This window comes from Bactrocera tryoni, unplaced genomic scaffold (assembly GCF_016617805.1).
Source record: "Bactrocera tryoni isolate S06 unplaced genomic scaffold, CSIRO_BtryS06_freeze2 scaffold_25, whole genome shotgun sequence".
Classification (NCBI taxonomy): domain Eukaryota; kingdom Metazoa; phylum Arthropoda; class Insecta; order Diptera; family Tephritidae; genus Bactrocera; species Bactrocera tryoni.
In genome coordinates, this window is record NW_024395977.1 from 3,086,220 (window position 1) to 3,101,047 (window position 14,828).

The window sequence follows — 14,828 nt, forward strand, 5'->3', positions numbered from 1 at the left end:
TCAAGAACAAAGCTCTTTGAAAAAGTAGTCTTAACACAACTGGCAGCGTCATTCAAGGATATTATCATCACCCGTCAGCATGGGTTTGTTGGCAGAAGATCCACAACAACCAATCTGTTTGTTTATATTAATTACATACTTGAGTCTATGAATGCTGGTACTAGTGTTCATGCAGTGTACACTGACTTCAGTAAGGCATTCGACAAAGTTGACCATGATACATTATTGATGAAACTCAAAAACTATGGTGTAAACGGCACGGCACTCAAATGGTTCCATTCTTACCTAGGTAACAGACATCTTCAGGTCAGAGTTGATGGTCATCTGTCAAAAGAATACGATGTGCTGTCTGGAGTCCCTCAAGGTTCACATCTAGGTCCTTTGTTATTCAATATATTTGTTAATGATATTGGTAAACATTTCAAGTCGGAATACTTGCTGTACGCGGACGACCTTAAAATCTTCAGGACGATACATAATGAACAAGATAAAATCGGTTTGCAGCATGACTTAGATTCTCTAAACACCTGGTGTAATACCAATAAATTATACTTAAATATCACTAAGTGCGCTGTAATGTCCTCAATAATGTTCTCAAGAGCACGCTCACTTGAAGTCATGAACTACACAATAAACGGTCAAAAACTTCAGGAAGTCATCGAAACTAAAGATCTCGGGATAAATATAGATAATAAGTTAACTTTCAACAAACACACTGATAAAATCGTCTTACAGGCTTACAAAGTACTTGGACTTATCATCAGAGCAGCTAAAGATTTCAGTAATGCGTCCACTCTGGTTAAACCCTTTACGACGCTAGTTCTTCCCATCTTAGAATATGGGACGGTAATATGGTCACCATTTACTGATATTCAAGTCAATAGACTTGAAAAGATTCAGAAAAAATTCTGCAAGTCACTGTCTTTCTTTATAACTCGGCAAACATCAACAGCAGCAGTGGAGGATGCAATGAAAAAGTTCCAGATTAACCCTCTATTGATTCGGCGTAAACTGGCGGACTTGATGTTCTTTTATAAAGTAATGAATGGTCTCATCGATGCTCCGGAGGTACAAGACAGCTTTAAAATGATCACAGACGGCCCAAGTCTCAGGCGCAACCGCTTTATTAGAACAACCAAATCAACTAAAAATTATGTCATACATGGTCCCAGTAACAGGATAGCTAATTACGTCAATGACATGACTCCTCAGATCCAGTTCTTCGGATTCCATCCATTCCTTCAACTTTAACCTGAGAAGACATCTGTACGACCGCCACAATACCTAAAACTCGGATTGCATTTTTTAGAATTATTTGTATTATATTTCATTTTCTCTGATATAGCGACTTAATTTATTCTTGCAATATTAATATTAATAATAACATTATTATTCCTTTTTACTGTATATTGCCGATTGGCGTTCAGAAATGAATAAATAAATAAATAAACTTCAGTAATAAATTGATGAAATCCAGCAAATTCTGGACTTGAAAAGCACCAAAAAGTCACGAAAATGCTGAAAATGTGTCAAAATTCAATTAAAAATTGGCCAAAAAATCGAAATAATTTTTGTCTTACCGTTCGGAAGCCAAAATGAAACGTTCGAGATCGTCTGCACTCGAAAAACACCAAAAAGTGACGAAAAGACACGAAAATCTGCTGAAAATGTGACAAAATTCAATTAAAAACTGTCCAAAAAATCCAAGGAATTTTTAGCTCACTAATCGTATATTAAAAAAAAAAAATCACTCAATTTTTTAATTTTTTTCACAAAATATCAAATTTGAGATTAGGTCACAAAATCATATGATGCACTTGTAACAATCAGAACACTTGTTTAGAAAAACAATCGATTTTTATTTCATTAATCATTGTTTTTTTTTTAATTTTTTTTTAACAAAATATTCAAATTAAAACGATGATTAGAACGAAAATTAATTTATTTTTATCAAAATGCGAAGAAATTAATATTGTCAAAAATCGATTATGATAAGATCAATCACCAATGACGTCCAATGAGAAAAGAGAAATGATAACAAGTTGCTATTTGCATCACTCCGTGCAATGGTCTCTAATACACAAACGACCAAAATGTATTCAATACTAATGAATGCTGTATGCGGTACAAAGAATGCCTGCAACAAAAACACACTCACTTCACATACGCACCGCACACACATGTGTTATCGGATTTCAACCAAACTTCATATAAACCATATATTGGTCACTGCCTACGTAGTGTATAAGTTTGGTTGAAATCGCACTACGCGTTTATGATTAGTTCGGCGACGTACATATACGGACTTATTTTTATATATATAGAAGATTAATGTGCAAATTTTGATTGTTATCCACTAGCGGTTTCTTAATGAATTTTGAACTTTTTAGCAAAAAACGATAATTTGGGATCGCAGTAGAAGTCCAAGTAAAATGGTTCAAGACCCTAGGTATCGAAAATGTTGACCACAGCGTCTATAGTTGACTTTTGACCGAAAATATCATTCAATGTATGACATATACAATTGAAATATAGACGAAATTTTTTCCTGAATCGAACCAATACTTCCCGGAGCAGCCATATAACTAACATAAAGATTTTCGAACTTCCAGGTGACTTTATATCTCATATAGCGGTCAATATTTTAGTTATCTCATTAAATTACAAAATTTTAGTCATAACAGTATTTCTTTGTGTCTAAAATAGGTACTTGGCTTGGGTTCCATATAACTATTACCAAGATTTTCAATCATCCGATTGACTTTGCTTGGTGATTTAATGTGAGGTAATATGAGGTGTGAGGTAATGAGACCCAGGGAACATTTGTTTGACATGTGGCATGACAATAGTTAGTACATAAAACTGGGTCGATAGTACCCCAACGCCCATATGCTTAATGTAATGATTTTTGTATTTCTAACAAACCTTACGCCGAATATGTCGGTCAGTATATGAATTATATATATTTATGTATATATAAAATTGCTTGGATTCCGATCCTCTAATAGACATTTTACACCTTAAGGTATTTCCTTGGCTTTACTTCCTGAATGTTTTAAGAGTTAAAAATGTTCGGTTGCACCCGAACTTAGCTCTTCCTTACATGTTTTCTTTTGTATGCATGTAAATTTTTTTATTAAACTTCGCCTTTTATAATTTCATTGGTACTTATGTTAAAGAAGTGCGATTTTGGCTGTTTCATAATGCAGATATTGCTAAAAATGCGACAAATAGCGCAGCAATTACATATAAAGTATGCCTAAGTATACATACGTACATGCCATATATAGCAAAAATATGGTTTAGTTCGTGTTGAACATCAAAATTACTAAATTTACAACATTTACAACATTTACTACCTATAGCAACACTTTATATATGTAACAGATCGTGATTTAGCCATAAACTGATTAAGTTCTAGATGTCGTTCATAAGCAAATGCGCATATACCATATGTAGGGTTACCATTTTCCCTGACATGGAATGATCAAACTGGCTTACCCAGATATTGCTATAGCAAGAGGTGGTGCGACAAAAGAGGCAATCCTCCGAGTGGCACGCACCGACGTCTCCTCGCCCAAAAAGGGAATAATGAGCAAACCGAAACGAAAGTGAAATGCTCATTATTTTTGTTCACATCAAGGGCATTCCCTGATTTTGATCTTCGGCACTGATTCACTGATTTTCGTGAAAAATGCAGTGATTCCCTGGTTTCCTCCTGAATCGTCGATTTTTTTTAATTATTATTTTTTTTTTTTGAGCGAGATCGTGAACAAAAGTGAGCATCACAGCGATTTAGTTTACTTGGGCGTTTTGAGTTTGCGCGCCACGCGTAGGATGCATTTATATGAATCATATCATTCATGGTTGCGTTTCAAAACTTAACCGAGTTAATCTCGCGCAGGTCTTTTTCAGCATAAAATTTTTGGGCGAGTTGAACTTGGTTGAGTTTTGAAACGCAAACTATATGATATCGCCATCATACATACATGTATACCGTCGCATGCAACGAGACTGATTTTGGCTGAGATCGATATGGTAACCCTAACCATATGTATATCCACATGTATATACATATAAATGTGTATTTATTCATACCTACTAAATATTAAAGTTCTCATATAGACAAATAATTTTGAAAGCTAATAAAGTTTTATTTGCTTAATAAATTCACGCGCTAACATTCTAACATCAGCTGATTGTAGTTTAACATCTAATAAGAACATTGTTTTACTAAATGCTTCTGAATGTTCCAATCCTAAAAAGAATGCCCACCTTTGTAATGATAAAAAAAAATCAAAACCAAAGAACAAGGATAATGTTGCTAAAACAGATAACAATATTGAGAGGCCTGTGAATGCACGTTTCGCTGAGATCCATTTAAAATCTTTTGGAAGAGATAATACTATACCGAGGTATCACAACGATGTCTTCTTTGAAGGAATTTGGCATGGCGAAGATAGTTATAAAAAAAGTACGAACGAAATGGAGTCAATAGTTGGAAGCCGACAGAAAAGAAGTACACTACTAGTTAATCGAGTAACAGGAGATGATTCTGAAGAAACTGATATTTCAGACAGTTTAGATGAAAAAATTTTTGAAAAAGATTCTTTAGAGACTTACTCATCGAAAGAGACCGATATAGACGAAGATTCATTAGAAATAAATTCTTTAATAGAACATAAATATACAGAGAGTCTGAAGAACAATGCTGAAGAAAGGATGGCCACATATCTTTATGGACTTCATATTCCACCCAAAAATGTTGTTCAAACACATACACCTTATAAAAAGTCAACTGCTTTTATCATTTTATTTGGATCAGGCAAATCTAATTATACTATTTGTAAAAACAACAATAGTAAAGATAATTTCATAAACAATTCTAACTTTACGGAATGTCCCAAACAGCTATCCGGAAATTGAAAAGATACACACGTAGAAAATAATTATAAACGATAGAAAACACTGAAGTCAATCAACTGAAAAAACTTAAGGTGAAGATTTGAATTCATTTTATAAACATATGCCTATATTTGCCCAAAAAACATACGTTAACAAACAATTTCTTATGAACCAAGTTCAGTCAAAAAAAAACCCAAACTTTATTTACATCTGAGAAAGGATTACCAGATAAAGAGTTGCATATTCAAGGTAGTTATAAGAAAAGCCAACTATCGAAACATACTATACAAGTATATTGACAATGCACTGCATACAATTGCCGAAGTAAATGAGGGTGATATTAATGAGCATAAACGTAATAATCATGAAAATTAATTTTTATCAGAAAATGTGAACGATCACAAAAATCTGCAGAATTTATTACAGAATATATTTGAAACATCTACCGCCACTTGTCTACATCCTTCGGCAACGACAAGCACAGAACTTTAAGGTGGAATATATGAGATTCAAAAAAGCGAAATTTTCTTAATAGCTGACGAATTCCTGTATTTGACAGGATAAGAAAAATCAGACCATGAAAGTAATGTTTATAAAGATTTACTCAATTTGGAAAGAGGTCAAGTAATGAAAGTAAATCTGTAGTCAGAAAAATGCAAATAGATAACGAAAAAAAAATAAGTAGGGAATCTAGTAATAACGTATCTGATAATACGTTTTTTTATTAAAATCATAAGCCTATATCAGATGAGAGATATGACTGAAGAATAAAGGCTTTCCAAAAGGAAGTAAACCGCCACTTTAATGTAGTTTAGAGTTTAGAATCATTCACAGGTCGATTTAGAAGAAAAACTTGACGATGAGATTTTAAAAAACTAAAAAAACTCAGCTACAAGAAAGTGATACAATTTATGGTTAACCACAGTCATTCAAAGGACATAACGACATCATTCGCATAGAAACTTTGAAAACTCGAAACCGAAAATCAAAAAAAAAAAATTATATGCTTTGGATATAAGACAAATATTAAAAAAAATGCTTCTTGATTTTATATAGGAAATTGTAATCTTTGTGATGGATCTCATTCTACAAAAAATAGCAATATAAAATGGTTCGTGGGAACAGAACCAATTGAAACATCTGAGGACAATACACCTATAGATATCAGTGCTTTAAGTTGTAGAGCAACAACACCGAACTTAAAGGAAGCTTCAACTATTTTGACTAATATCACAGACGAAGGTAAAGTACCTAATCATATAGGAACATGCAACTCATTTCAATTGAAATTTAAAAATTATATGCTTTGGATATAAGACAAATATTAAAAAAAATGCTTCTTGATTTTATATAGGAAATTGTAATCTTTGTGATGGATCTCATTCTACAAAAAATAGCAATATAAAATGGTTCGTGGGAACAGAACCAATTGAAACATCTGAGGACAATACACCTATAGATATCAGTGCTTTAAGTTGTAGAGCAACAACACCGAACTTAAAGGAAGCTTCAACTATTTTGACTAATATCACAGACGAAGGTAAAGTACCTAATCATATAGGAACATGCAACTCATTTCAATTGAAATTTAAATTAAATTTAATCTTTGTACCTCCACAGAATCCCTTACTAAGGAAGAACCTCAAAGTGAAGTTTACCAAAATTCGAAATACAGTTTTACAAACATGAACCTTAGCACAGGTAAGAGATATTTTTATTACATATGCATTTATTAACCGTACTTAATACCTTAGTTTTAAGAACGCAGTCAAATGTGAGCTGCAATATTCGTTCTAAATTTAGCTATGCAAATTACCAAAGTAATAAATATAGTTTAAAAAACTAAATAACACACTTTCAAAGCACATCAAACTAAAAAGTGAAAAATAATTCTTACTGTAGCTAATAATAATAACAAGAGAAACATATTAGGTAGTCGAAAAAGTCTTTTCGTATTTTGTCAATAGTTGCAGACGTACACCTCCAGTGTCATACCATATAGTGTTGGAAAGATGAGATTTTTTAATTTTTTGTTCATTTCTTTATTTATTGAATCTGATGTTTGTTTTAAAAGCTTAACATTAAGTAATAAAATCTTAAATCTATTTTAAAACTAGACAAACTCAAGCAACTAACTGAGCTGTTTTTGTGATACGTTGCTCCTTAGTACGCAGGCATATCTCTTCTTTTAAGGTGTGTTTGATCGCAATAGTGTACCAAAGCATTAGCCAAAAGGTTTGGGTGATCTCGGAGTTTAGATATATATTTTTTATTCTATTGTCCTCTATTTCTTTCTTTACCATGGGAACACCATGATCTTTATGGATATTTTCATTACGCATGTAAGTTAACACATAATGCCCAATTTCCAGTTGAGTACGAATGTGGGGAGGCCAATACAACATCTTGCCTCATTAGCAGATTGTATGGCAACGACCGCCACTAAAGCAACGACATATTATTCGCCGTTCTGCAGATTACGTAAACAATAACAACCACCAAGGCGGCGAGGCGGACGGACAGCAAGCCACACGCAAGTGAGCGTTCTTACATAAACAGTGTCAATAGCCGATTGCGTAAACAGATGACCAGCGATCGTTGCTTGCACTATCTCCAATTGGACAAACAATGGTACGAAGCAGAGTCAGCACGACGCAGACGCTAAAGCCGGCAGCGTCGACTACTGAATATGCGTTCTTAGGGCTTAATGGTTAAGTTAGGTTTTGGGCTAGGTTAGATTTAAGTTGAGCATAAGCCGGAGCACTTGGGCCTGGCCAATAAAGTGTATTTGCAAAACATACAACTAGTTTAATTATTGCCGCGTCCGACGACCGGCTCATACACATCATATAGTGATTACAGCATACATCATTAAGTGGCGCCCAACGTGGGACACGAAGAGTAAAATTAGCGATCAACAATCAACAACCCAGCCATCGAGCAACGGAATTACCATATTCATTGAATAATCATGTAAGTGAATGGCACAGCCAATCGTCATCATTTGTGAAATTAATAAAGCAGCATTATATAAAGAGTGAAGTGATCTTTTTTTATTTTTTATTGTTTTTATTTGTTTTTACATGGAAACAGGTTATTGATGAAAAAATTAGTGATGTTAGGAACGAGATGAGTGCATTGAGGGTCACGACCCCTGTAGTAGAAAGCTACCAGAAAGTTGCGATAGTGCAGGAAAAATCGTGCAGTCAGACGTTAGAACTCGTCAAGTCATTGCCAGAGTTTGATGGCAAACAAGAGGAATATATTTCGTGGAGGCAGGCAGCGATGGCCGCCTACGAATTATTCGAACCTTGCGAAGGCAGCGTAAAGCATTACGAGGCAGTAGGTATTATTCGGAATAAAATTAAGGGTTCAGCGAATAATAAACTGGCCTTATTTAACACAATTCTAAATTTTAAGGCCATTGTGGCACGATTAGATTTCACCTACGCTGACAAAACTCCTGTGCGCATTCTCCAACAAGGGTTAGATACCTTGCGTCAGGGCGATTTGAGCTTGTCACAGTACTATGATGAGATAGAAAGGAAACTGACCCTCATAATAAATAAAACGCTAAAACGCTGCTGCAGCTGTCCTAAATGAAAAATTTAGATGTGATGCCCTAAAAACGTTCGTATCGGGTTTAAAAAGACCCCTACACCAGGCTGTATTCCCAGCTAGACCAAAAAATTCTACCAAGTGCCTTGGCACTAGCCCGCGAGGCCGAGTCAAGTCACGATAGGTACATGTTCGCGGCAACTTACACTAAAAATGCCGAAGAGAGAGCTCAAAAGTCAGGGGGACAAAAATCCCAAACTCGGCGGCAAAATAATTATTCACAGAATAGTGGCGGCGCTGCCAATCACGCAAAAAATCCACATTACTTCAAGAGTCAGGGCAGAAATAATGCAGGAAAGACTTCATCATTTAGGCAACGCGAAAATGATAGGGATTTTCATGGTAGAGGCCCCGAACCTATGGACGTCGATCCTAGTTCGTTTAAATTTAGGCACCCAACGGAATACCAACAGGCACAAGCTGCCGGTATTCACAATGCTCCCGTTCAGGTAAATAAGAGACAGAATAATTCAGAGCGTATGACAGATTTTAGGCGTCAAAGGATCAACAATTTGAATCATTCGGATGTTGATCAGGATTTCCAAGCGTATGAGGTTGCTGCCGCAGCTGCAGTAGCAGAGGTAGATAATGAAAATGGGGTTGACTACGAAAGTGACTCTATTAATTTTTTAGAGGCCACTCCCGGCTACCGTTCCTTGAGCGGACGTTGGCTGGGAAAACACTAAGGTTTTTAATTGACACGGGGGCGGCAAAAAATTATGTCAGGCCCGTAAAGGAGCTTAAAGGCGTAAAGCCGGTAGACTCCTCGTTTAATGTGAACTCCATCCATGGGTCCAATAAAATCAAACAGAAATGCCTGATAAATATTTTCGGGGTAACATCCAAATTCTTTGTGTTGAATAGTCTAACACTGTTCGACGGAATCATAGGCCTTGGACCTGCTACTAACGCAGGTGGGCGCGACTATTGACCTAGACGGAGGCAAAAATAAATTATGATACCATGTCAGAAGATCTGCAATATCATAAGTGCAGCAACGTTAACTTTACAAATGTCAACGACATACAGGTACCAAGTTCAGTGAAGGCAGAATTTAAAAAAATTATTCTGAAAAGGATTAAGGCATTCGCAGACTCTAACGAGCTGTTGCCATTTAACACTTCGGTTGTGGCCACGATCCGAACCAAAGATAACGAGGCTATTTATTCGAAGTTGTACCCTCACCCAATGGGAGTAGCAGGTTTTGTGGAAAAGGAAAAAAGAGAATTGCTACGCAATAAAATCATTAGACCGTCAAGGTCCCCTTACAATAATCCAACATGGGTCGTAGATAAAAACGGTTACGACGAGTTAGGCAACAAAAACAAAGGTCTGGTTATTGATTTTAGGAAGCTCCACGAGCGCACTATTGCCGATAAATACCCGAATATTTCAATGATTTTGGCAAATTTAGAGAAAGCCAAGTACTTTACAACTTTAGATTTAAAGTCAGGCTACCATCAGATTGTCCTCGCCGAGCAGGATCGCGAGAAAACGTCTTTTCCGTTAACGGTGGGAAATATGACTTTTGTCGATTGCCATTCGGTTTGAAGAATGCTGGAAGCATCTTCCAGAGGGCGATCGACGACGTCTTACGCGAACAAATTGGCAAATCATGCTATGTTTACGTCGATGACGTCATAATTTTTTCCGAAAATGAATCGGAACATGTCAAACATATAAATTGGGTCTTGGAAAAACTGTGTGAGGTCAACATGAAAGTGTCACGAGAAAAACACATATTTTTTAAAACAAGTGTGGAATATCTCGGCTTCATAGTAACAAGAGGTGGGGCAAAAACTGACCCCGCAAAGGTCAAAGCCGTTCAGGAATATTTTGAACCTAAGGATTTGTTCAGCCTTAGATCCTTTCTAGGGCTAGCAAGCTATTATAAGTGTTTCGTAAAGGATTTCGCCTCCATATCAAGACCTCTAACTGAGATCCTAAAAGGTGAAAATGGCTCAGTAAGTAAACACAAGTCTAGAAGGGTACCCATTGATTTTAGTGAAGCGCAACGCAATGCCTTCGAAAGATTAAGAAACATCCTGGCATCCGAAGATGTCATCTTAATGTATGCAGATTTTAAAAAACCATTTGACCTAACGACAGACGCCTCCGCTAACGGCATTGGCGCAGTCCTCTCGCAGAATGGTAAACCCATTACAATGATTTCAAGAGCGCTGAAAGATAGGGAAATGCATTATGCAACTAATGAAAGAGAATTACTGGCCATAGTATGGGCTTTAGGGAAGCTTCAAAATTATCTCTACGGAACTAGGGATATAAACATCTATACAGACCACCAGCCTCTAACATTTGCGGTTTCTTATAAGAACCCGAATGCAAAGATAAAACGGTGGAAAGCATTCATAGACGAACATAATGTTAAAATTCATTATAAACCTGGTAAGGAAAACTCTGTCGCAGATGCTCTCTCCCGGCAGAACATAAATGTGTTGGAGAGCGAACTCAAATCTGACGCGGCGACAGTTCACATTGAATTGTCACTGACCTACACGGTCGAAGCAACAGAAAAACCCATAAACTGCTTCAGGAATCAAATAGTTTTGAAAGAGTTGCGTTCTCCTCTGAAACGAGATTTTATACCCTTTGGCGGAAAAACCCGCCACGTTATTCACTTCATGGATAGAAACAGCCTCATTGACGAAGTAAAGGAGGTCATTAACCCCCTCGTGGTGAACGCGATTCACTGCGAGCTACCGGCGCTAGTCAGCATACAACACGAATTGGTAAGATGCCCATCTACCAAATTCTGGTACTGCAAAAACATGGTGTCGGATATAACGAACAAGGCTGAATAAAGGGAAATAGTCACTACTGAACACAATCGTGCTCATAGAGCTGCGCAGGAAAATGTGAAACAGATCCTCTGTGACTATTATTTTCCGAAAATGTCCAAATTGGCAAACGAAATTGTCACAAACTACAAAATATGCACGAAAGCCAAATACCAGCCATAGAACAAAATTATTTATTGTGATAATGAGGCGTCCTTCAACTCGGACACCATTGTCACTCTGTTGAAGAACCAATATGGGATTGATATAGTAAACGCATCCCCCTTCTCCACAGTACTTCCAACAGACAGGTAGAGAAGTTTCACAGTACTTTGGTAGAAATTGCTAGGTGCCTTAAACTTGAAAGAAGAATAAGCGATACAATGGACCTGATCACTCAAGCTACCATTGAATACAACCGTACAATACACTCGGTCACAAATAAAGAGCCTATTGAGGTAATATACGCCTCAACCGAAGAATTCCGAAAGGAAGTGAAAGATAAAATTGAACAAGCACAACAGGCTCAGCTCGATAGAAATAACTCTTCAAAGCTGAAGAGGGTCTTTGAAGTGGGGGAAAAGATAATGGTAAAAACTAATAGAAGGTTAGGGAACAAGTTAACCCCCCTGTTTGAGGAAAGGAGAGTAGAGGCAGATCTGGAGACAACAGTCCTAACAAATGGAAGGATAGTCCATAAGGACAACCTTAGATAAAGTACTTAGCCTTAGAAAATGACGACATTAATTTCTAATCACCTTATATTGCTTCTTTAGGTTTTCAATCACAATACTTCTTACTTTCGGGATAGCGGCAGCCAAATTAACGGATTACTCACACTCGCATTACATACCGGTAGTGGACGGCGACGCACTAGTATCGAACGAATACAATTACCTGAGTCACTCAACTAATTTGACCGTGTTTATGCGCATGACAGACGAAACTGCCAACATGACGAACCTGTTCCCGCAGTCGCACATGCGAAAGTTGCTAGAGACTGACAATGGACATGTTAGAACATTACTAGCCGCTATAAGCGTACATCATAGAATGGCGAGAAGCCTAGACTTTCTGGGTTCAGCCCTTAAATTTATCACAGGTACCCCAGACGCTGACGATTTCCACCAAGTTAGAATGACAGAAGCTCAACTAATAGAATCCAACAATAGACAGGTAGTGATTAACACAAAGCCACAGGAACAGATTAACGCACTAACTAGTACGGTAAATGAACTCCTCAAAGAAGCGAAGAAAGAAAAAATCGATACGGCGCACCTTTTTGAAATTTTACTTACTCGAAATAGGATTATGATCACGGAAATTCAGAATATAATGCTCGCAATAACCCTTGCGAAAATAAAGGTAGTAAATCCAGTAATCATTGATGACGAGGGTTTGAAATCCATATTGGTTGGGCCAATCACAGATATAGCAATCACTGAACTAATGGAAGTGTCAACCGTTAAAGTTATTCAGTACAATTATGTAATTCATTTTATAATCAAATATCCTAGAATTGAGTTTTTGTGTAGGAAAGTTTAGATTTGTCCGGTGGTACACAACGGCGTCGTGCTGCAAATCAACGAAAACACAGTGGTCGAGTGCAAGAGCGGAATTTTGGCGGTCAACAACTGTGAAGCAACAACAACTTCAACGTTCTGCAGATTAACTACAAATACAACATGCGCTCTGCAACTTCACACCGGTGGCACAGCACATTGTTTGTGTAACACGCAACCGAGTCACCTTATCGCTAGCACCATAGTTGACGATGGAGTCATAATCATTAACGACAGGCCAACCAGAATCGCCATTGATGAAACACCTGAGAGAAATGTAAGTGGCACGTATCTCGTCACTTTCGAGGACGTTGTGTTCCTGAACAGCACTAAGTACGTTAAAAGAATGAGCAGGCTGGAAAAGGCTTCAGGTATTGCTGCTTCACCCCTGCTGAACATAACTGGCCATGAGACAAATTTGAGTTTGCCTTACCTTCACCGCCTCAACAATCAAAATCTACAAACCATTGACGAAATTAAAGAAGAACTAACGACCGTCACGAGCCGGACACTTGCTTTCATCCTGGGTCTGGTAATAGCTGCGTTGATCAATGGCCTCGCTTTCCCCTGGCAGTACATGAAGAAAACACGAGCATTACACGAGATCAACGTGGTAGTGAAAGATATGGTAACGAACGAGGACGCTCGTGTTTCGAAGGGGGGAGTAGTTAACACTTAATGCCCAATTTCCAGTTGGGTACGAATGTGGTGAGGCCAATACAACATCTTGCCTCATCACCAGATTGTGTGGGCAACGACCGCCACTAAAGCAACGACATATCATTCGCCGTTCTGCAGATTACGTAAACAATAACAACCACCAAGGCGGCGAGGCGGACGGACAGCAAGCCACACGCAAGTGAGGGTTCTTACATAAACAGTGTCAATAGCCGATTGCGTAAACAGTTGACCAGCGATCGTTGCTTGCACTATCACCAATTGGATAAACAATTGTATGAAGCAGAGTCAGCACGACGCAGACGTCAAAGCAGGCAGCGTCGACTACTGAATATGCGTTCTTAGGTCTAAATGGTTAAGTTAGGTTTTGGGCTAAGTTAGATTTAAGTTGAGCATAAGCCGGAGCACTTGAGCCTGGTTAATAAAGTGCATTTGTAAAACATATAACTAGTGTAATTATTGCCGCGTCCGACGACCGGCTCATACACATCATATAGTGATTATAGCATACTTAATGATACTTAATGATGTATGCTGTAATCACTATATGATGTGTATGAGCCGCCCGTCGGACGCGGCAATAATTACACGAGTTGTATGTTTTGCAAATACACTTTATTGGCCAGGCCCGTTTTTTTTTTTTTTTTTTGTTTTCGGAGGGGGAATCTTCTAAAGATACTGCCAAGGTGAGATTGGTAGCATGCACGATTCATATTGTTCGCTAGAGTACACCTCTTTCGGGATCACGCCCAGACAGTGTTAAAACACTATGCTGGACTTGCGAAACAGTATGCCTACGTACTAAACCCTTAACTCCGGCTGCTGTAGCTTGTATTCGGACCTGCGGGACCGCCGTTAAGCACTACTTCGCAGGACCAAGCTGGGCGATAACTGCCTCTTCAATACCTACCTCCAGGGTTATTCATGTGGTCTTATGCTTCTGCGCTGCCTTTCTTTTATTCTGAGTTCTTGGAGCGCTATTGCAGTCCACTCTTTCATTTTAACCCACACCAGTTGTGATCGCAGCATGTGACTAACTATGCTGTCGGGCGTCATCCTTTCATTTGTTAAGTTTTCTATGGTCTCTCTCTCCACTGCAAACCTCGTGCAGAAGAAAAAGATGTGCTCTGCGTTTTCTGCGGCATTTCCACAGAACGAACAGTGTGTTTCGTCATCATGGCCAAATCTGTGCAGGTATTCCCTGAAACAGCCATGGCCCGATAAGAACTGCGTTAAGTAGAAATCTGTCTCCCCGTGTTGTCTGTCA

At 37.8% G+C, this 14,828-nt stretch overlaps 1 protein-coding gene across 1 annotated transcript in view; it reads left to right on the forward strand.

The window, feature by feature from the left end:
• The window catches only part of LOC120780383, a 374,181-nt gene that overhangs the window by 81,533 nt on the left and 277,820 nt on the right, over positions 1-14,828 (forward strand). The window contains exons 4-6 of the mRNA XM_040112670.1: positions 5,962-6,147; positions 6,260-6,445; positions 6,526-6,606. Of these exons, the coding sequence (XP_039968604.1) occupies positions 5,962-6,147; positions 6,260-6,445; positions 6,526-6,606 (453 nt within the window). The remainder of the gene's footprint in view (positions 1-5,961; positions 6,148-6,259; positions 6,446-6,525; positions 6,607-14,828) is intronic.